We start from the raw sequence: 24875 nt of genomic DNA, 5'->3' as shown, positions 1-24875 counted from the left end.
ACGATTTAATTGTTAGATAATGACTGAATTAATTAAGCAAAAAGTTTGACGTAATAATTTTCTGATATTAAATTTTGTAATAACTTTTATAGTTCGTGGGTATAGTGCGTAGGAATTTACACATCGCCCTCGTATACGATAGCCTCTATACGAGGTGCTTTGCTGGCTACTTAGGTTAAGTTGAGGCGTCGGTTTTAGCCCGGAATCCTCGGTAGTAATAAGTCGTAGTGTTAAGTTAGTCTTAAGTGAGTCAGTGTACGTGCGAGTGAACAAGTTGTTATTTTATTTTGTTGTTAATAAATTTTTTGGTACCGTTGTTAAATAAAAATTTATTCATTCCAGATCACCTTCCTCCACTCTCTCTCCCTGTAGATAAGCTCAGCTCTGGTTCCGGTTCCGGGAACCGCGATTAAAAATCCCGGTAGCGCCCTTTTATTAATTAATTTAGATTCATTTGTTAGTTTTATTATTTCAATTAATTTAATTTAAGGGGCCAATTAAGCGGAATAAGCACCCGTTTACACCATATAAATTTAATACCACTCAACCCTCTAATAGGTTTATGGGCTAGGGCTAGTGATCAGCATTGTGATTTGTATTAATTACTGCAAATTAAATAAGTTTTATAGCTAAAAATGAGAGTAGTTAAAAGTTATTGAATGTTTTGAATTGAGTTTTTTTGATTTATAATTGAAAATTTGTTTTATGATTCATAAAAAATGTAATTAACAAATTAAATACAAATATTTCTCATTTTTAAATGAACGTATTAAATATTAATATTATAATTCTTAATTAGACAATGATATGTTATAATTCTTTTGATATTTCAATAAAACGTTGAAAAAATTTTCTGTGCCTATTGCCATATATTTTATTAGTTCAACTACTGGTTCCGGAGTGTTCAACTACTGCGGCTTGTCAGAATTGATTGTTCAGCTACTACTCTCTCATAGTCTATCTTAAAAACGTTGTCAGAATATAAATATCCAATTATCTGCGTTATTTTGCGCTTCAATCAATTCAAAATTGTTTATATTTTCTTGAAAATCACTAATTTGAACTAATAATTACATCTTTATATATTAAAAGTAAGATCAAATACATTTTACTTTTAAACCTGTTCAAATACTGGGTACTGTACCTTATAAGCATGTCGGTGACGCAAACCCATAAGATTTTCCTCTACCAAAAAGTGTCTAAGGCGCACAGCACACTGCACGTGCGCCAGTCATGAGCATGCCAGTGACGCGAACCCATAAGATTTTCCCCTACCAAAAAGTGCTTAACGTGGCTAAAAAAGCTTTTACTTAAAAAATTCAAAATTGGACCATTTTTTCCAAAAGTTGCCAACAAACCACTTTTTTCAGGCTGACTGGACTAATCTGTTGCCGCAACGTGTCGCCAAGTTCCTTGAGAAACTTGTTGTCAACTTGACAGCAAAAAGATTCAGAGAAAGTTTCAGACAAATTGGTGCCAACTGAGTTCATTTCCAAATAGTTGTTGCCAACTTGGTGGCAAGTTGTGGCGGTAGATTGACAGCAAGTTGGGACCAACTTAGCTATCGGTATAATACTGATTGAAAAATTTTTGTCTAGAAAGCCTCTATAGATATCAGGGATTATTCCCAAGGTATACGTATTTGAGTAAGATTCCTGTTGCAGAACCTTGTGCAAAACCTTTAGTTTCTAGTGTCTCTATCTACGTATGTGCCTTGCACAAAATGGTGTTACAAGAAACTGACTCAAGAATTGTATATAATTTGCTCATTGTTAAATGCTTTGTTCGTTTTTGACGCATTTTTTCTACCAAAAACCTGCGACAGCTATTTGCAATTTAAATAGGTAGAATTTGACGCTAGCAACTATCGAACTTTAGAGCAGTTTTACGCAAGCCTTGTAAAAGATTGCTATATGGGTTATAATAGCATGTCTACTGTTAATTGGGTTTGCAGTAAATTTTTTTACTGATTTTTGATATGCTGAATGCTCAAATTCAAGACAAAAAATCTTAAAATAAGAGGAAAACTTGAATAAAATACAATTTTCTTGAGAATAAAATTTCTAATCTGGGCATATCAGAATTATTAGTGATGAATGAATATAGAAAGTACTTTAACTAAAATTATTCGTCAATAAATCTCAGTTATTTTGCAAAAAAGTTTTTGTAAATGAGGGTGATTCGTAATAATTATTATTGAAATTATTGTATAAGTCCAACATGATTAATTATAGCACTTTTGTTTTTAATTTAAATAAACGGCAGATGAGAAAATTATTCTTAAAAATGAAAATAATGTTATTATTCCACAGTTTTAGTCATGAACGGAAAAATTTCTGCATAATTTTCATCTTGAACGAAAGCCAAAATTTTTATTTGATTACAGTAAAAAATGTATTGAATTTAGAAATTAAAAACGTTATTTTATCGACTCTTTTTCTGTATAATTGAATGGTGTTTAGTAATTATTTTATCAACGTCTATATTCAGTATTTACATGGGAGTTTAAACTTCTGTTTTTCATTTCCATCAGTATTATCTTTTATTATTGATATAAATATCACGAATTTGATCGGTGAGCCATTCAATAGCCGCTTGTAACCCATCTCCAGTAACGGCATTCGTAGCTCGTATATGCCAAGGTTTATTGTGGATTCTGTCGAGTCCTAGAGCTGCAACAAGCTTGACAGCCGTTAATGAATCCGGTAAATCCATTTTATTTGCCAAAAATAAGATCGGAATTTTGCGTCCTGTTGAAAATAAATGCATTTGTTAGTATTCAATACACTTTTAATGTGAAAATTCAAAAGAATTTATATGTAAGTTTTTAATAATATTTTTTATTAATAATTACCAACAATATCTGGATGCTGAAGTAACATATCTAGTTCTTCTTTGACGACAACCAATCGTAGTTTATCGCTGCTGTCAATAATAAAAATTATTCCTTGACAATCTTTGTAATAATGTTCCCACAGTGATCGGTACCGATCATGCCCAGACATATCGAATGCTGTGAAGTGAACATTTTTAACTGCAACAAATTAAACATTTATGTTTCATTGATTTGAAAAAAAAAAAATTAGGAAAACGGTTGACCCTGAAGGCCATCCCTGCAACTTCCCTCCAATTCTATACCTAATCGCTTGAAACTGCACTTATGACGTTTTTGAGCTCTTCGAGCTCATAAATACACTTTGTGTATTATTTTGAGTTCTCCAAGCTCAAAAAATAGCTTTTGTATGCTTTTGAGCTTTTCGAGCTCAAAAGTTTGATAGAAGTTTGATAAAACACTATTTTTCAAATTTTCAAATCGCAATAACTTTTGAATAAATGAACCGATTTTCACGCAGTTGGTGGCATTCGACGCAGTTTTATAAGTTTTATGGAAAATCTTCAAGTTTCGATTGATAGAGGGATAAATTTCGGAGTAATTCCGAAAAAACACTTTTTTCGGTTTTCTTTCGTCAGCGATAACTCACGAACGAATCATTTAAAAAATTTTTTTTTTGTAGTTTTTTTGCAATTTCTCAAAATCTACCGGTCCGAATCGTTCCAAAGTCTATTCAAAATCTAAGTTTGGTCAAGCTCTTTCGAATAGCGATGATATCCGTTCAACCGTTCAAAAGTTATAAGAGGTTTACACACACACACACACACACCCACACACACACTCGAGGCAGAAGAGATACTGCTACCGGGTGCATCTCCCCAAGTGGATGGGAGAACGCTCGCTGTCCTTGGATGACACTGAGTCTCTTAGTTGACAAGGTACAGAGGGTAGGAGCTAAATAAAATACGCCCCTGTGGACAAAACTCCCCTTAATGGGTGGTCACACTAACTGACCTAGCAAGAAGAAGATCGTTCTCTGTTGTAACCCACCGGGAGTGGCCGGAACCTGTGTCGTAGTTTCCGACGTGTAACTAAAAGGAGTAGTTACAGCAGTAGATCAGGAGCCAGCCACCTCGGGATTTGATCAGGGAGTACGCAGTGAGTGCTAGAGATCGAAATCTTCACCGCTCCGAGCGAGTCTAGTCCGTCCGTGTATTCCGGGACTGGCTAAGTGTCGACTAGGCCTCAGGGAACTGGGGTAGGAGTACTATCTCCGAGGGTACACCCGTTCCTAGTTATGACAACCCGCTCCACTCCGCACGATGCGCTGGTAAATCAAAAAAGTATGAGTAATTTACAGGAAACAAACAAGAGTGGAAACGGGCTACATGTCCAACAAGCAGCGATTGACGCAAGCGCTGAAATGAAGCGTTCGCAAGCACTCAAACGCCTTGAAAAGCTGATCAGTGAGTTGAATGATTTCGTCCAACCAAAGGTCAACATTCACAAAGAGATAAAGGCCAAGACGACTGGTGTAGCTAACGCCCTTCAAAGGTTTGAGAAGCTGGACGAGGAGTGGCGCTCATCATTGCAGCGCATTTCCCATGCTACACCGGAGAAAGCCTGTCAGGCTGTCGTCGTGACTGACGAAGCAATGGACACCGGAGCCGAAGGTGACGGTGAATCAGTCGCGGAAGACAAAAGTAAAGCCAGCAGCAAGTCAGGTAAGAGAAAAGATCGACCTTCTCCTGACCCAGCAATCAGCCAAGTCGTGAAGAAAAAGGATTTGAAGAAAAGCCCTCCGCAAGGAGCGGCAGTACGAAGCGGCGAACAGGAAAAAGTGTCGGTTTGGCAAAAAGTTCAGTCCAAGCAAGAGCTAAAGCGACAGAAGAAAGAGGTGCTCCCAAAACAGATGACAAAGGAGCCCCGATCTGAACCCAAGTGAAAGAAACCGCGGAAATGGATCAGACCGGATGCCCTCATCATCCGGCTGACAGAGAAAGCAAAGTACGCCGAGATCCTGCGCCGAATACAACAGGACGTCCCTGATGATCAGGTCCGCAGTACGGTAGAGAAGATCCATAAGACCAATGCTGGAGATATGCTGATAACTTTTTCGAGGAAGAACACCGACAAAGGCCAAACATTGAGAAAGACCATTGCAGACATACTGAAAGAAGACGCAAGAGTAACCTGCAAAGGACCACAGGAGGTAATTGAGATCCGAGACGTCGATGATGACACAAAGAAGGACGACATCTAGGGTGCCCTACAAAAGGAAGCTGGAGATGGCTGTGAGATACCAGTAGAGGCAATCAAGATCCGTAAGGCCTACGGAGGTACTCGAATTGCCACAGTAATTCTACCAGCAGCAACAGCACAGAAACTACTGGATGGAAGTAGCAAAATCCGGATTGGTTGGGTTAATTGCCGAATAAGGACAACGAAGAGACCTATTCAATGCTTTGAATGCTGGCATTTCGGACATCATGGATCCCAGTGCAGAAGCAAGGTGGACCGGTCGAAGCTTTGCATCAGGTGCGGACAAGAAGGGCACAAGATTGCTGATTGTAAAAATCCCGCCAAATGTGCATTATGTGCTGAGATTGAAAGTGCAGAGAATGTTGCCCACTATGCCGGTACTTATAAGTGCCCGTTATTTCAGGAAGCACTCCAGAAGTTGACGAACAAACAAACATGAGGATACTGCAGCTCAATCTCAACTATTGTGAGGCAGCGCATGACCTGCTCATGCAATCCGTGCGAGAACTAGAGCTTAACTTGGTACTGATAGCAGAGCCATATAAACACCTGAGTACCCAACCCTGGGAATCTGACAGCACATCCAAAGCTGTCATCTGGTCATGTGGCAAGCTCCCTTTCCAAAATGCAGTCAACAACAGCAATGCTGGCTTTCTAGCAGTATCAGTAGAGGGCATCCGCTTCTATAGCTGTTACGCACCACCTAGCCTCTCTACTGTCGAATTCACCGCATTTCTGGATCGACTTACTGAGGACGCGAAGCATTACCGACCAGTGGCAATAGTCGGGGGCTTCAACGCCTGGGTAGTAGACTGGGGCAGCAAGCATACAAACGCGCGAGGAAAGGAACTACTAGAAGCCTTTTCTACATTAGATGTAGTACTGCTCAACAGTGGTGATACACTAACCTACACCAAAGGAGACGCAAGTTCTATTTTAGATCTCACTTTCGTCAGTAGCAGCCTCACCAGAGGTAATATCAACTGGAAGGTGATGGATATCTACACAGCCAGCGATCACAACGCGATTCTCTGGGAAATATCAAACGTCCAGAGCCCGAGAAGACCTAAAAAGCAACTTAACACCATTGGTTGGAAGGTAAAAACTCTTGACCCAAGTGCATTGTTAGTAGCTCTCAATAGTGACCAGATTATCGCGGGCTGCGCAGAAGAGAAGACCAAGGACCTAATGAAAAGAGTGACCCAGGCTTGTGACACCAGTATGTCTCGTAGACGTGGCATGAACACAAGACCTTCCGTTCACTGGTGGAACGACCACATCAGCGCCCTTCGTAAAGAGTGTCATCAGAAGAGAAGAATATCTCAGCGTGGCTACTGACGACCTAACTTTGCGGAGCTGGTCGCAGAGTACAAAAAAGCCCGTCAATCCCTGAACAAAGCCATCAAAGCCATCAAAGATAGCAAAATAAAATGCTGGAAGGAGCTCATCAACGAGGTGGACAGAGATCTGTGGGGTAGGCCGTATAAGGTGGTCATGACCCATCTTAAAAACCAGCTAATGCCATCACCCACGTGTCCTCAACTCCTACAGAAGATCGTAAACGCGTTGTTCCCCGAACAAAACGAGTTTAACTACCTATAAGCGCAGAACGAAATGGATGACATTCCATCTGTCACGGAGGAAGAACTGATGGAGGCTTGTAATCGTGAAGGGAACAATAAAGCGCCGGGATTGGACGGGGTCCCCAATATTGCTTTAAAAACAACTATAAAAGCAGTGCCATCATTGTTCCTGGACGTCTACGACACATGCCTCAAGAAAGGGATTTTCTCTTGGAAGTGGAAGCAGCAACGACTAGTACTACTTCCAAAAGGGAAAAAGCCACCAGAAGAACCGTCATCTTATCGACCACTTTGTATGTTAGATACGGCAGGTAAGATATTTGAGCGTATAATCCACCAAAGAATAGAAGCAGTTGTCGATCCACTCCGGGCAGATAACCAGTATGGTTTTCGGAAAGGACGATCAACCCTGGACGCAATCAATCTGGTTGTTGCAACGGCCAAGGAGGCAATCGAAGGGATCAGATGGAAGGGTGGAGCGAAGAAGTACTGCCTGGTGGCCACTTTGGACATCAAAAATGCCTTCAACTCCGCCAACTGGGACTGCATTATGCAAGCCCTGAAAGAGAAAAACGTACCAGGATATCTACGTAGGATAGTGGCTAGCTACTTCACGGACAGAATTCTGAAATACGACACGAAGAATGGTCCAAAAGAGTATGATATTACCGGAGGTGTCCCCCAGGGTTCCGTTCTGAGTCCACTTCTGTGGAATATCATGTATGATGGCCTGCTGAGACTGACTCTTCCAAGAAGTGTCAAGTTTGTTGCATATGCAGATGATGTAGCTGTCGTAATCGTTGCTAAACACCTAGATGAGATAAACCACATGTTCGGTATCACCTTTGAGAAAGTTAACCGGTGGATGGACTCAATGAATCTACAACTGGCTAAACAGAAGACTGAGGCTGTGCTTATTACCAGCAGAAAAGTGATAGAGACCATAAAGCTGAAAGTCGGAGAACAAGAAATCACATCACAACCATATATCCGATATCTGTCTACCGTCTGAGTGCCTTAAGAGTAGCAAGCGCCTTCCGCACAATATCTATAGAAGCAGTGTGTGTCATTTCCGGAACTTTGCCTCTCAGAGTCTTAGCTGAGGAAAGACGGATCCTTTACCAACGAAATAAGTCAACCACACTAAGCGCTGAGGAGCTTAGAACAGAAGAACGGCAGAAGAGCATAAGTCGATAGCAACTACAGTGGGATGCCACAGTGAAGGGTAGGTGGACGCATCGTCTCATATCAAGGATCAACGTTTGGCTAAACCGGAGTCACGGTGAGGTCAACTATTATCTTACGCAGACGTTATCAGGACACGGCTGTTTCCGGGCGTATCTCCACCGCTTTAAGCATGATAATTTCCCAGAGTGCCCGTCCTGCCCAGGAGTCAATGAAGATGCAGAGCACGTCTCCTTTGAGTGCCCACGTTTTTATCCACAGCAAGATGAGCTGGAGAATATCCTGAAGAGGAAAATCCAACCAGAGACGATAGTAGAAGCAATGCTGTCATCAGAGGCTGCCTGGAACGCCACAAACACGTTTGTCACGAGTCCTCTCAGACCTGCGGTCCATAGAAAGAAGAAGAGCGAATGACGCCAATTAGAAGGAGGAAAGAATAACACCTTAGCCACCAGAAGAAAGAGCAGTAGCTAGATCCTCCCCTCACGAAGTAATGCCTGACGGCGGTTTCCATTAGGGATTAGGGGAAAGAGGAGAAGGGGTTTAGGGTTTAGTGGGTAGGGGCGCTAGCGTCGAGTTTTAGTATGACACTGCGTCGACTCGCCACATATCCAGGCCAAACACCTATGCCTAGAATCCGTAAAGAGGATTCCCCCCCCCATTAAAAAAAAAAAAAAAAAAAAAAAACACACACACACACACAGACATACGGCCATGATAGAGGCAGGCAATCGAGTAGGGACTAATAAGGCGCCGGGAAGGAACGGAATCCCTAATATTGCCCTGAAATCAATCCTTAGGGCAGCATGGGCATTATTCCTGGACGTTTACGATACATGCCTGAAGGAAGGGAATTTTCCCCAGAAGTGGAAACAGCAACGGCTAGTGCTACTTCCGAAGGAGAAAAAGCCGCCGGAAGAACTGTCATCCTACCGACCACGCTGCATGTTAGACACGGCCGGCAAGATATTCGAGCGCATATTTCATCAGAGAATAGAGGCTGTAGTCGACCCACTCCTGGCAGAGAACCAGTTTGGTTTCCGAAAAGGACGGTCAACTCTGGATGCGATCAAATTGGTTGTTGATATAGCCAAGGATGCAATCGCCGGAACGAGATGGAAGGGTGGAAAGAAGAAATACTGCTTTGTGGCTGCTTTGGACATCAAGAATGCCTTCAACTCCGCTAACTGGGACTGCGTTATGCCGGCTTTAGAAGAAAAAAACGTACCAGGATACCTTCGTAGAATGGTATCGAGCTACTTCACGAATAGGTTTCTGAAATATGAGACGAAGAACGGTACGGAAGAGTACGAAATCAGCGGAGGAGTGCCACAGGGATCAGTTTTAGGTCCTCTGCTATGGAATATTATGTATGATGGCCTCCTGAGAATAGCATTGCTTACGGGAGTAAAACTTTACCAACGATAAAGGTCAACTGCACTGAGCCCTGAAGAACTTAGAATTGAAGAGCGGCAGAACAGCATAGGCTGATGGCAACTACAATGGGATGCTGCAGAGAAGGGTAGGTGGACGCACCGCCTCATACCTCGGGTCGACATTTGGCTTAACCGGAATCACGGCGAGGTCAATTACTATCTTACGCAGATATTGTCATGACACGGGTGTTTTCGAGAGTATCTACACCGCTTGAAGCAGGATGACTCTTCGGAGTGCCCGTCCTGCCCAGGAGTTGCTGAAGATGCGGAGCACGTTTTCATTGAGTGCCCACGTTTTTACCCACAGCGAGATGAGCTGGAGAATATCCTGAAGAGGAAAATCCAACCAGAGACAATAGTAGCAGCAATGCTGTCATCAGAAGCTGTCTGGAACGCTACCAACACGTTTGTAACGGAAGTCCTCAAAGACTTGCGTTCCACCGAAAGAATAAAAGAAAATATCAGAAGATAGAAGGAAGGTAGTTAACGCCTTAGCCACTAGATGGAAGAGCAGTAGCTAGTTCCTTCCCACGAAGTAATGCCTGACGGCGGTTCCCATGAGGGATTAGAGGAAAGAAGAAAAGGGGTTTAGGGTTTAGTGAGTAGAGGCGTTAGCGTCAAGTTTTAGTATGACGCTGCGTCGAGTCTTCACATATCCAGGCAAAACAGCTATGCCTGGAATCCGCAAAAAGGATTCCCCCCTCTGAAAAAAAAAAAAAATAAATAAAACACACACACACACACACAGATACATACAGACACCATCGCGGGAATAGTCAGGGAAGCTTCGTAGGACCTCGAAACGTCGAGATTCGATGAAAACTCGATTTTCGTAAAACGGGGTGAAAAAAATAACTTCCCGATTTGTGAAAATCTTCGATTTTTCTAACGAGAAGTTAAAAAAAAATTCCTTTTAGGTAGATTTCGTAGAAATCTATCTATTGCATTGGTCCTTATGTCGCAATTCTCACGGAATTTTGTCATTTTATCTCTTAAGTAGTCGAGTAAAGCTCAAAATTAACATTGGTTCAAAAGTTTATATATTTATGTATATATATATATATATATATATATATATATATATATATATATATATATATATATATATATATATATATGTAAAATAACGCGGCTTGTGGACACGATAGCGTCTACAATTCTCAACGGACTTAGATGAAACTCGGTACACATATTCTTTGGGTAATGACCTTGATCGAGTTCGAAGATAAGCAAAATCGATCAATTAGTTTAGAAATGGCGGCTATTTAAAATTTTTAAAATAGTGAAAATCACGTTTTTGGTCACTTCATTGATGTACAACTTTTGATTGAACAGAGATAGCTAATTTTAGAAAAATTCATGAGATAGCTCATGAAATTGCCTTCAATTTGACATTTATAACATTGACATTTTGACCATTTTTAGTTATTTTTTCAAATTTAAGAGTGCAATTGAACCATTTTTAGGCAATGTGTAGTACAACCGACTTATATACGTCATTCTATCAAGAATTTCATTCAGTAAAATCTACCTTCCCATTTCGGGTGTGGCCGAATGGCATTTTTTTTAGGTAATCAATTTTTTACACTTGAAAAAACGTGACTGAGATTTGAATTTCTTTAACATATTTAGAATTACAATGGTTGAATTTTTATTTCAAAATTGTATTGATTTATCTTCTCACTCCTGTAATCTATGCTTTTCGATAGCAATTTCTCAAATTAAATGATTAATTTCAATAGACAAAGTCAATTGCACAGAGAAACTAATTATTGACAGGCCGATCAAGTCAACTGATTTGATCAGTGACGTACCGTTGTACCAATTATTGACACCCATAAAGTCAAGTCAAGAATATGATATGAATATATTCATAAATATATATTATACTAATTAATAAGGCACGGAGGTTGGCCTATTTTCATTTGATCAAATTTAAGGTTAAACATATACACAGTAATTTGAACGGTGATAAAATTACGGGCCCTATTAATTATATATATTTATAACTATAACATTTTTTAAATAAACTTATGGTATGATAGTTAAAACAAATAGCTTAAATATATCTAATATATAAAATTCTCGTGTCACAGTTTTCGTTGCCATACTCCTCCGAAACGGCTTGAGCGATTTCGATGAAATTTTTTGTGCTTATCCGGTATCTATGAGAATCGGCCAACATCTATTTTTCATCCCCCTAAATGTTAGGGGTAGTCCACCCCTAAATTTTTTTTTATTTTTCAGACAAAATTTTTAATTTCTATTTTTTTATGATACAACATACAAAAATACATACAATCCTCCATTTTAACCCTTCTACGATCAACCCTTATTTTTTAATAGCCATTTCAGTAATTTAATCATTTTTCCTCTCCGGTCGAAAACTGATCAATCGTCATTTAATTAGTTATCCCCGCCAGATGTCTACAGGTGTCACTTCTGACCCAGTAAACAGCACGGAGTAGAGATGAGAACGAAGCCGGTCTCCTTTCTTTCTCACTCCCTACACAGTTGTCGGCCATCATTATTGTTTATGCATCAAGTGTAGTAGTAACGTTGACAATTATTATTTTGCTATCTCAGTTTAACTCTCATATTAACTTTTAATCATTCCTATTTTATCAATAATAATTAAATTATCAATTTTGAGTGTATTTTGCACGATTAGTTAATCAAGTGATTTTATAACCTCAAAAGTACTCAACACGTGACACGAGCTTCCAATAACAACGGATTTTGTGTTGTAAGTATACTTTTTTTGATTTATATCGAAAATGTTGTTGATCTTATAAAAATGTAATTTTAATTTAATTTTATTAAAAAATGTAATTGAACAATTAAGATTTTCATAGTTTCCAAAAATCAATCATTATGAATCTTTATTTTGAAATGTCAATGGAAATATTGGTTGTATGAAAAAATTATATGAGACAATGTTTTCATAAAATTTAATTTTTTACTTTTGTTTGAAAAATTTTTCCATAAAACTTATATTTTTGTTATAATTTCATAAATTAAAACTAATCATTTCAAAACTGCGGCAAAAATCCTGGCCCTAATTATACTTTTAACATTTTTCATCATTAAATAATTTCATTAATTCTATTTATGTATGTTTTGTACAGTGAGCAATGCCAAGAAAACGCAAAGGGGCTGATTTGAGCCGCAGTACAAGTAAAGCTCGAAACTTGCGAAATAGCAGATCCGAAAGAACAGAAGAACAAATCCAGCAACAAAATACTGATGCACGTGTCAGAATGGCGCAATTGCATCAAGAAGAGCCAGAAGATACACGAGCTGAACGCAATGAAGTCAGAAGATTAGAACAACGACAATCACGCCGTTTCACAGTCAATAGACGAAGAACAAATAACCAACAACGACAACAGGAACATCGAGCATTTATATCTGATTCATTCCTGCGTCTAGCATTCCAGTATGAGCCCGATATTGAATATTATGCTCATTCAAAAGTGGTAATTGGTGCTATGGACAAGGAATGTCCGCATTGTCATGCTCTGAAATTCAAAAATGAGCCAGCTGGGATGTGTTGCGCGTCAGGAAAAGTGCAACTACCTGAAATTGAAACACCACCTGAACCATTGAACGGCTTACTTATCGGCACGGATCCAGATTCTAACGTGTTCCTGAAGTCAATTAGAAGATTCAATTCATGCTTTCAAATGACATTGTTCGGAGCAACAGAAATAGTTCGAAATACTAATACAAATGGTCAACAATTCAATTCTACATTCAAAATCAGAGGCCAAGTTTATCTTAAAATGGGCTCACTGCTGCCAATGCCAAACAAACCACATAAATTCTTACAAATCTACTTTATGGGCGGCGAGGATTCCGGAAGCGCACTTGCCAATCGCGTGAATGCACGTTGTGATTATAATAACCTTGATTCACTTTATGCCAGGCGCATCGTCAGCGAGCTAGATGCTCTTTTGAACGAGCACAACGAGTTGTTGAAAATATTCAAATCACATATGCACCAATTACAAAGCGATAATCACGCTATCGTCATTAATCCTGATAAAACACCAGCTGGAGAGCATATTCGTAGATTCAATGCACCCGTTGTTGATGATGTTGCTGGAATCATGGTTGGCGATTGTACAGCTGCACGAGAAATTGTGATTCGTAGAAGAAATAATAATCTTCAGTTCATTGCTGACACACATCGTTCATATGACGCTCTCCAATATCCGCTAATATTCTGGAAGGGACAAGACGGATATTGCATAAACATAAAACAACGAGATCCCGTATCAGGTACTTCATTGATTATTAATTTGATCATTAATCATTTAACAAAACAATTAAATTATTGAACGTAATAAATTTAAATTAATTTTTATGAACAAATATTACAGGAGCTGAAACAAACAAGAACGTTAGCTCAAAGGATTATTATGCGTACCGATTAATGATTAGACGTGGCCTGGAAAACGTCATTTTACGATGTCGTGAGCTTTGTCAACAATTCATGGTCGACATGTACGCGAAGATTGAGAGCGAACGACTACGATACTTACGATATAATCAACAAAAGCTGCGCGCGGAAGAGTACATTCATTTGCGAGACGCTATCAACAACAACGCTGACGTCGCCGAAATTGGTAACCATGTCATTTTACCATCATCGTACGTAGGCAGTCCACGTCATATGCAAGAATATATACAGGATGCTCTGACTTTCGTGCGCGAATATGGACGACCATGTTTATTTATCACGTCCACATGTAATCCAAAATGGCCAGAGATTACATCTTTGCTACTGCCTGGCCAAAATGCAATACATCGCCATGACATTACAGCACGTGTGTTCAGACAAAAGTTGAAGTCTTTAATAAGTTTCATTACTAAATCACATGTATTTGGTCCCACACGTTGCTGGATGTATTCGGTTGAGTGGCAAAAGCAAGGATTACCTCATGCACACATTTTGGTTTGGTTCATCGACAAAATCCGTCCTGAAGAAATCGATAGTATCATTTCTGCGGAAATTCCAGATCCATCCACTGACCAACTGCTGTTTGATATTGTTACAACAAACATGATTCATGGTCCATGTGGTACTCTTAATAGTTCATCGCCTTGCATGGCTGATGGAAAATGTACTAAAAATTTCCCTAAAGATTTTACCAATGATACGGCCACAAATGTCGACGGATACCCAATATATCGTCGAAGAAATCCTGAAAATGGCGGACAATCATTTATTAAAAATATCATCAACACAGACATTGATATTGACAATCGTTGGGTGGTGCCATATTCGCCTCTGCTGAGCAAGACATATAATGCTCATATTGAGTTCTGCAGTTCTGTGAAGAGCATCAAATACATTTGCAAGTATGTCCATAAAGGCAGTGATAGGGCTGTGTTTAGAGTGGAAAATACTAATGTGAATGCTCCTCCAGTGAATAAAAACGATGAAATAACGCTCTACCAAATTGGTCGGTACATTGGTCGGTATACATTGGTCGGTACAGCTCCGATGAAGCTGCTTGGCGTATCTTTGGTTTTCCAATTCATGAACGGGATCCAGCAGTTGTTCAGTTAGCCATCCATCTTGAAAACGGTCAGCGTGTATTTTTCACGAACGAAACAGCGATTGATCGTACAATAAATCCACCTAAAACTACACTCACTGCATTTTTTGAATTGTTTAATCGTGCAGATGATTTTGGTGCCTTTGCACGAACATTACTCTATTCACAAGTACCACACTATTTCACATGGACTCAAACAAAAACATGGATGCCTTGCAAGCAAGGCTCACCAGTTGCTGCATGTCTCAATTTATTCAAATCAAACGCCTTGGGGCGATTATTTACAGTCAATCCAAGACACACGGAGTGCTTTTATCTTCGACTGTTATTGGTTAATGTTACTGGCCCATTATCATTTCAAGATATACGTAAAGTGAATGGGCAACAATATCCAACGTATAAAGATGCATGCCTTGCACTCGGCTTGCTGGAAAACGACAACCAGTGGGAATGCATGCTTGCTGAAGCTGCATTGAACTGTACAGCAATACAAATTCGTCTACTATTCGCTATAGTGTTGACTACATGTTTCCCAGCCCGAGCACAGATATTATGGGAAAATCATAAAGATTCAATGACTGATGATATATTGCATCAACATCGTATACGGTGCCACGATCTAACCATAACATTCAGCGACGAAATGTACAATGAAGCATTGATTGCTATTGAGGATCTTTGCATTGTCATTGCCAACTTACCACTTAGTAATTTCGGTATGAATTCGCCAAATCGAACTGCATCTGATTTAATGAATACTGAAATGAATCGTGAACTGCAGTACAGTACTGTAGAAATGGCAGCGATTGTTGCCCGCAATGTCCCACTAATGAATGAGGAACAAAGAACCATTTATGATCGCATTATGCTCGCAGTTTCAGCTGGACAAGGTGGGTTGAAACGACCATGGCCACTGTGCTGAAACGATGTAAAATTATTATTTGGGATGAATGTACTATGGCACACAAACATTCACTTGAGGCGTTGAACAGGACATTGAAAGATATTAAAAACAGTGACAAACTATTTGGCGGAACTCTGTTGGTCCTTTCAGGTGATTTCAGACAAACACTTCCAGTCATTCCACGTTCAACATACGCTGATGAGATCAACGCTTGCTTAAAATCATCTCCATTGTGGCGTAATGTTGAAAAATTACAGCTAAAAATAAATATGCGCGTTCAAATGCTTCAAGATCCATCCGCTGAAACATTTTCAAAACAACTCTTAGATATCGGTGATGGAAAAGTTGCTATAGATGAAACTGGATACGTAAAATTACTGACCGATTTCTGCACAATCGCTGATTCGCAAGATACTCTCATTGAACAAATATTTCCCGATGTACACACACAGTACATAAATCATGAGTGGCTTGCAGAAAGAGCGATTTTAGCGGCAGAAAATGTAGACGTTGACAATTTAAATCTGAAGATACAAATGTTGTTGCCAGGGAACTTGGTATCATATAAATCTATTGATACAGTTTGCGACGACAGCGAAGCAGTAAATTTTCCCACAGAGTTTTTGAACTCACTGGATTTGCCAGGCATGCCACCGCATAATTTACAATTAAAGGTTGGATCTCCAATTATCTTGCTTCGTAATTTGAACCCGCCCCGGCTGTGCAACGGTACGCGATTAGTCATTCAAAAATTAATGAAAAACGTGATCGAAGCTAGGATTTTAAATGGCAAGTTCAGAGGTGAAAATATACTCATACCACGGATTCCTATTATACTTACAGATGTGCCAATTCAATTAAAACGTATTCAGTTTCCGGTTAGATTGGCATTTGCAATGACTATCAACAAATCCCAAGGTCAAACGATGTCTGTTTGTGGATTAGATTTGAGAACACCATGTTTTTCACACGGACAATTATACGTGGCATGCTCTCGAGTGGGTAAACCATCCAGTTTGTTTGTGTTAGCTAAAGATGGACTAACAAAAAATATTGTTCACGCTATAGCATTAAGAGATTGATATTGTTTAATAGTGTTACTGTCGTAATTGTTTAATTAATGATATATAATTTTAAGGAATAAATTATAATAACTTAAAAATAATGTTTGCCTTTTGTTATTTTTATATTCTCTCATCGTTCACAGCGCTTCATGCTTATTTCACGCATATATCACATTCTTACATACATACAATATACACATTCTAACATACATACATACTTACAATAAGTAAGCTACTTTTTGTCTACACTAGAAATTACTAGGAAATTATTTATATGGCAAAACAACGTTTGCCGGGTCAGCTAGTATAGTTATAATTATGAAATATTTAATAAAATAATAGTTTGTCTCATCCGTAGTTGCTGTAAAGCTTGATAACGTATTTTTATCTAAAAAAGTTAGGATACAGTTTTATTTAAAATTTACCTATATATGAATAAGAGATGCTACTGAAATTTTATGAACCAATTATTGACACCCATTTTTTTTTTGGACGAAGTTCCTTATCGTGCGTTGCGAAAGGGAGCTAGACGGAAAAAATTAAGACCAAAAGTTGTAACGACACTTTTTGCTTAGTTGTAAGCCGTGTGGCGTGCGCATATTTCACTGTCTGTCTCTCTCTCTCTCTCTTATAGAAAGCAAGCCAGTTTCCTGATAGCCTCACTCACTTTAAAAATACTTGTAGTATAGGATGTTTAGTCAAAGTTAACGTTAAGGTAGTACCTCGACGAAAAGCATATTTCAAGAAATTTATGGAATTTTTATTATCGAAAGATAAATATATTAATAATTCACTACCAAAATTTCAGATCAATTCACCGTACCGTTTTTGAGCAATTAATTTTCGAAATTGCATCTTTTACACGTAGAGGTATAGAGAGATGGTAAAGTTAGTATGAAATCTTCCGTACCACTCGAGTGATGCAAATAGATTTCATACTAACTTTACCATCTCTCTATACCCCCGTGAAAAAATTTTCTGATCAGACTATATCAGCCCTGATATGGAAATTGGCCTTATCAGACTATATATGCCATGATATAAGTATATCAGACTATGTACCCGCCCCGATAAAAAAAATTATATATCATTATATTACATAATTATAAATGAAAGATGGCCTTATATAATTATGTATAATTAGGTACAATTATATATAATTATTTCCATAAGAAAAAAAAATCGGTGCGAGTGGGAATCGAACCGTGGACCTACCGCTTGAAAGACTAATTCACTACCCGTTTACCTAACAGACTTACTTGAAGAACAAAGTTTATAATAACTACAAGTAATGCAAATCGTATACATGATCGATTCGTAGTGAACAAAATTTTTTATCTAATTTATTAATTATTCACTGTCAATATTTGTATATAATAATGGTATCTATATGTAGATTTATAAAATTATCTATGTATACATGAAATCGCAAAAATGATTCTACGATATATTGTTAAGGTACTTCGTTGCTTTAGAATTTATAATTTCTTTGAAATTAAAAAAATAATCGAGGTAAAATCAGAATTGAAAGCTTAAATTTTGATGGAATTATTTGTTTAGTATATGGAACTATATATTGCTGGAGGGCCTGGCTAACAATTTTTGAACTAGACAAAACTAATCATTTTTGTGAAATTAAATTTTTTTTTAAGTTCCTTTTATTTCATCCGAAAAATACTATATATTAACCCTTCAGTACCCACGTTTTTTTTAGTGTCTTACTTTCACTGCAGCAACATCCTATAAGTTGAATGTTGTTGCGTGAGAAAAATTCTCATAGCGAGGGTACTAAAGGGTTAAAAAAGATTGTTAATCATTGGAGTAACAGACTCTTAGATAGAAAAAGAGAATGTTTTATGGTAATCACAAAATACTCACTGGAGTAAAAAAAATTATATAGAATTCTATATGATTTATATATAATTTTATATGAATTATATATACATCTATATAATTATAAATGAATTACATATGCTTCTATATAATTAGATATGAATCATATATAATGATATATAGTTTTTTTTTACTCGGGTATGCCTTTATATGAGTACATATAGTAGTGTAGTGTACAGTGCACAGTGCGGACGTGTTTCTTTTACGGCGTCATTACATTGCTATATTCTCTAGACGAGGTGATAAAACTTGTATAAATTTTATTTACAACTGTAAACTAAAAATTGTGCAGTATTTTGAAATAATAATTCCAGTTAGTGCTTAAAAGTCAATAGATATTATTCAATAAATAGCCTAGAGATTTTACTAACAAGGTTAGGATATATAAAAGTATTGTTCATAAAAGTTAACGAGTGCTACCATCTACAGTCATAATGTCCATGTTTTGCGCTCTCTGCCAACGTCAAGTTACCGAGCAAGCAGAATCAGTCCAGACCGGTGCTGCTTGTAATAGTATATTACACACCTGTGGCAAGAAAATGAGAAATGTCTCAGAACACATATATGTTGCCCGAGGCGAAGCCGAGGTCGACATATATGTGGTCTGAGATATTTATTATTTTCCTGCCATAGGTTTGTATACTATTTTTCTGTCCGACAGAGGCGGAAAGCGGCAATTTCGTTTAGCGCAGCGGGCCGAAAGTTGCCACTTTCCGCCTGGAGGGCAGAAAACATTATTTTCATGACAGATGCGTTAAAATTCGTTATTGTTTACCAAACAAAAGACTTGCGAGTGGCAGAATAGCTGCTTCATGTCCAGTATGTTTTATTGATGTTACTGAGGTTTTGAACTCGATAAATTTGAAAATGACTGGAATAGAGACAAAGATTGATGCTTCCTCTGCAACTGTTGAAATGATAGCAAATAAAGTTAACGTTCTTGCGACTAACTTTGATGCTCTCAAGGCTCACGTTACGACTTTGGAGACTAGGATTACACAGATGGAACTAAATGAACATCATCCAGTAGCTAATAGTGATTTCTTGGATCAAATTAAAAGTACTGTCCAGAACATAACTGATAGTAAACTTGAGGTTCGTACATTACAACTAGAAACCCAATTATTGGCAGATGAAATAACTATTGGTGGGCTCCCCGAAATGAGGAATGAAAAGCTCATGGATACAGTAGTGTTGCTCTCAAAAGCACTCAAAGTCACTGTTACTGAAGCTGATGTAATTAAAGTAGAACGACTTGGTAAAGAAGTGAGAGCTAAAAGCAGAAACATCCGAGTGAAATTTAGTAATCAGAAACATGTCAACAATGTCATGAGTAATATTAAAGGGAATACTGTTAAAGTGGGAACATTGATACCAAATGCACAATCTCCGGATACACCAGTTTATATTCATCGACGTTATCCATCACCGTTATACAAGCTTCGACTTAATATACGTAAGGCGTATCCAAATATTCCTGTTAAGAATATTTGGATATCTTATGCTTCAGTAAATGTGAGATATGCGGACAATAAACCACCAGTAAAGTTATTACCATCAACAGGATTAGAGCTGCTACAAAACCTTCTGGACTAACAGTCTGCGACTCCCTCTTTACCATCACCTAACATTGCACCTCATACTAATGTAACTACTATTAATAAATACAATACAAATACAAATAGAGCTTCTTCCAAAGATTATCTTGATAATTATTTAAAAGTATGCCATATCAATGCACAGTCTTTCAGAAATGAGTGTCATTTCGAACAATTCAAAGAATACTTACGTACACACCAGTATGACGTGATTGCAGTCTCGGAAACGTGGTTAAACCATCTAATATCCGATAGTATAGTATCTTTACCATCATTTACGTTACATCGTCATGATCGTTGTCTAAGAAGTGGAGGTGGAGTTGCAATCTATGTAAGGAATGATTTAACCTCTAAGTATGTGTCATCTTCGCCAAATTCGAAAGACAAACACCCTGAATATTTATTCGTGGAAGTATCGAAGATTTCAAGAGAAAAAGTTTTAATCGGTGTTGTTTATAAACCACCGAATGTTGGACATCTCGATGACTTAGAAGACGAACTCGAAACTGCAGTGACAGTTTATAAAAATATTATAATATTAGGTGATTTCAATTCTGATCTGAGTAAGAGAAATTTTTACGGTGATCAGCTTCGGAGTTTCTGTAATGATTTTGGTTTATATATTGTTCCTTTTGGCCCAACACATCATTTAGAATACTCCAATTCGACTATTGATGTCTGTGTAGTTGATGACCGAGAAAAAATTTTATCATTTGAACAGTCGTTACAACCATTTCTATCAGATCATGATCTAATATCTGTAGTTTATAAATATAAACTGGAGTCACAAAAACTAAACAATTTCACATTTCGAAGCTGGCATAATATTGATGACGATTTACTGAGGCGCTTATTCAATGATATTGACATTAACATCATGAAATCATTAAATTCGCCGAATGATAAAAATGAATGGTTACATCGTCATCTTGAACGAGTTATAGACTGTTTGGCACCTGAAAAAACAGTATTTCCACGACGTCCTCCAGCGCCCTGGATTACAAGTCAAATCAAAAATCTCCAAGCTCGTCGAGACAAACTCTATCGAATTTTCAAAAGAACAGGTTATGCCTACAAAGAATATTCATCTGTGCGTCGGTTAGTTAAGAAGCGAATAAGTGAAGAGAAAAAATGTTATTTTGATAATCAACTAAGCAGTGCTAAAAATTCGAAAGGAATGTGGAATGATTTGAGAAGGCTAGGTTTAATAAAGCGTAAAAATACTCAATCAGTGATTAGATTAGATCCAAATGAATTGAATAATTTTTTCATTCAATCTTCTGGCAGCATAAACGTTGATATAGATGTAACTGATATCACAGCCGACAACATTAATTATACCTATAATAATGTATATTTTCATTTTTCAGAGCTAGATGATAACATTGTAAAGAAATCGATAATGCGAATAACTTCTAATTCAGTAGGTCCAGACAGTTTTTCAATTAAAGCATATAAATGTACCTTGATGTATGTCCTACCGTTTATTACAGACTTATTTAATAAGTCGCTAACCACTGGGATTTTCCCTACTGAATGGAAGTTTTCGTATGTTGTTCCAATACCTAAGATTAAAAATGCAGTAAACTGTGAAGATTTTCGACCTATATCGCTACTAAATAACATTTCAAAAGCTCTTGAGAGATGTGTGCATGACCAAATGGTTAAATATATTAATGATAACCATTATATGGATGATTATCAAATGGCTTTTAAAATAGAATTAAATACACAGACGGCAGTTATAAAGTTGTGTGATGATATTCGTTTTGCAATTAATGAGTCTAAAGTAACAATAGCAATTTTCTTTGATCTTAGCAAGGCATTTGACTCTGTTAATCATAAAAGATTGTTATATAAATTATTGCGAATGAATTTCTCAGATAAAACAATTAATTGGATTAGATCTTATTTGACTGATAGAAAGCAATCAGTAGTAGTAGATGGTAAAACATCATCTTTGAGAGAAGTAGTAAATGGCGTGCCTCAGGGCAGTGTACTTGGCCCTTTACTATTTTCAATATATGTTACTGATCTCACAAATCAGCTCAACTGTCAACATCTGCTATATGCTGATGATTTAGTCATTTATACTTCCTGTCATGTTTCTCAAGTTAATGAGTATGTTGCTATTCTAAATAATGAAGTAAGAAAGATTGAAACGTGGTGTAAATTGAATTGTTTAAAGTTAAATGCTACGAAAACAAAAGCTTCCATATTTGGTAGTAGAGTGAAAATAAATTGTAATGAATGTAAATATGCGAATAATATTGTTGTCAATGATTGTGTCATTCAATACGAAAGGGTTATAAAATATTTAGGTGTGATGATCGACGACACTCTGTCATGGGAAAATCAAGTAGTTAGTATATGCTGTCGTACAATGAGGGTCCTTGCTCAGTTAAAAATTAATAATGAAATCTTTAATGAACAGCTGAGAATAAAACTTGTAACTACTTTGATCTTTCCGATATTTGATTACTGTTGTGCTGCCTACACAAATATTTCGAAAAAACTACAAATCAAAATGCAGCGTAAAATGAACTCTTGTGTTAGATATATTTTTAAAGTATCTAGGCTGGAGCATGTCACGCCATATTATGCAAGATTAGGGTGGTTAAAACTTGATATCAGGAGAGATTATTTTATAGCTTGTCTTTTTTATAAAGAAATTGTGCTAAATTACCAGCAATTATTTAGGTATAAACTAGAGTTTTTGCCAGTTGCATTGCGGAGAGGAGATGTAAGAAATGATATTCTTAGATTACCTAGATCAAATTGTTGTATGTATGAGCGTTCATTTCTTATTCATGGCATACGTGTCTGGAATTCTTTGCCAGCAAATATTACTACGATAACCAATTTTGAAGAATTTCGCAATGCGTGCTTTAATTACTATACTGAGATTAGAAATTAACAAAATAATAAAACTGATAATATTGTATTGATTATTGCAGCATTTATCTCTATACATAATTAACTCTGAATTTAATTAGTTATCTATCATTGGCTATTAACTATTAACTATTGTCTGAAAAATATATAATATGTTTGCTATTATATTTTTCCCCACTTTAAGCACTGTATTTAATGTACACTAAATGTTAAAATTATGTAAAATTGATGGTCTTGAGGGAGTCTTGACTCCAAGATCAAATAAAACTTATTTATCTATCTATCTATCTATCTACATAAGACTACTTATATGCTGGTAAGGGTATGAGTATATCAGACTATATGAATCCATATCAAGTTATATTAACCCTGATCAGGGATTTTTTTTTCAAGTTTATCAAAGTATATATAACTTTATAAGGTTATATTAGGGCATATCAGTACCTATTAAAAAAAATGTAAAATTAGATATGAGCATATCAAGCTATATCAAGTCTGATATAGATATATCAAATTGATAAGGCTTGATCAGGCCTGACATGGCCAATTTTCATATCAGGCCATATCAAGACTTATCAAAAATTAAATATGGACAAATCAGATCATATCAGGCCAGATATGAACATATCAAAAATTTTTATATGGCCTTATCAGCTCATATCAAGCCTGATCAGAATATTTTTTCACGGGCCTCTACGTGTAAAAGATGAAATTTTGAAAATTAATTACTCAAAAACGGTACGGTGAATTGATCTGGAAATTTGGTGGTGAATTATTAATATATTTATCTTTCAATAAAAAAAAATTCCATAAGTTTCTTGAAATATACTTTTCGTGGAGGTACTACCTTAAGCTTCCCGGGTAGAAAAATTTATATATAATTATATATACTTATATGTTATTATATATTACTGATATATAATTATATATTACTTACTGTTGGGATTATGAAGAAAGTTGGAACACAAGATTTTAATTAAACTGAATCTAAGTTTATTTATTCTTCTTATAATTATAAACAATTCTAAACACTCTTTGATATGAACTTATATTCGTATAACCAAATTAATAATATAAAAAAAAACTTGAGTTGTAACTGCGTATTAGTACACACAACAGTCAAGCGTCCAAGCAACAAGTGCGTGTCACACAACAAGCAAGCCGGAGAGTAAGTCGTATGCGCAGCGAGGCTGCGTGTAGACCGACGCTATCTCAGAATAAATAATAATAATGATTTAGTTGTCGCTTTGAGCGGCAAATACAAATATTAAATATACCCTGGCGGTTTCGGCGACACGGTGAAAGCACAGTCGAATGACGGTTGTTTCACGGTCGTTTCACCGTATAAAGTTCGTTCTTACCGAGCGATCTGTCAGTCAACATCGGATACCGTTGTGAACGATATCTACTATTAATTTATTGAATATTTACGGTGCATACGCAAGTAAATCTACGACGTTATGACCGACACTGTACGCTCAATATACTGTCCAAATACGGTGATTTTACGCAACTATCACGGACAATAAAATAAAAAAAAATATTGCGGACAGTCTAGACCGAGACTCAAACCCGATTCATCTGGTCGCGCGCCCAAGACTCTACCAGCTAGGCTATCTAAGACACTGCACGAAACATTTGATTCAGTCACATCA

General features: G+C 37.2%; 2 protein-coding genes across 2 annotated transcripts; one reads left to right on the top strand and one right to left on the bottom strand.

Annotated features, from left to right (window-relative positions):
• Window positions 1-2439: 2439 nt before the first annotated feature.
• LOC123270916 (ADP-ribosylation factor-like protein 6) lies at window positions 2440-24345 on the bottom strand. Its single transcript, XM_044737081.1, has 3 exons — window positions 24158-24345; window positions 2855-3034; window positions 2440-2750 (listed from the first exon to the last, which is right to left on the bottom strand). Exons 2-3 carry the CDS (start codon window positions 3003-3005, stop codon window positions 2536-2538), a joined length of 366 nt encoding a protein of 121 aa, XP_044593016.1. The 5' UTR covers window positions 3006-3034; window positions 24158-24345; the 3' UTR covers window positions 2440-2535.
• On the top strand, window positions 12565-15788 carry LOC123270059. Its single transcript, XM_044735997.1, has 3 exons — window positions 12565-13583; window positions 13685-14872; window positions 14995-15788. The coding sequence occupies exons 1-3, from the start codon at window positions 12791-12793 to the stop codon at window positions 15786-15788; spliced, it is 2775 nt and encodes a 924-aa protein (XP_044591932.1). The 5' UTR covers window positions 12565-12790.
• Window positions 24346-24875: the final 530 nt, after the last annotated feature.

The sequence above is a fragment of the Cotesia glomerata genome, linkage group LG8 (genome assembly GCF_020080835.1).
Source record: "Cotesia glomerata isolate CgM1 linkage group LG8, MPM_Cglom_v2.3, whole genome shotgun sequence".
Lineage (NCBI taxonomy): Eukaryota > Metazoa > Arthropoda > Insecta > Hymenoptera > Braconidae > Cotesia > Cotesia glomerata.
Note: the sequence above shows the minus strand (reverse complement) of the source record. Positions and strands in the feature narration are given on the sequence as shown.

Bases quoted from the DNA above. Each gene is read 5' to 3' on its own strand.
- LOC123270059 (XM_044735997.1), top strand. From the start codon at position 12,791: ATGGACAAGGAATGTCCGCATTGTCATGCTCTGAAATTCAAAAATGAG. The intron at 13,584-13,684 runs GTACTTCATTGA...CAAATATTACAG, and splicing joins ACAACGAGATCCCGTATCAG to GAGCTGAAACAAACAAGAAC. The intron at 14,873-14,994 runs GTTAGCCATCCA...TTAATCGTGCAG, and splicing joins CGGGATCCAGCAGTTGTTCA to ATGATTTTGGTGCCTTTGCA.
- LOC123270916 (XM_044737081.1), bottom strand. From the start codon at position 3,005: ATGTCTGGGCATGATCGGTACCGATCACTGTGGGAACATTATTACAAA. The intron at 2,751-2,854 runs GTAATTATTAAT...TATTTTCAACAG, and splicing joins TCAGCATCCAGATATTGTTG to GACGCAAAATTCCGATCTTA.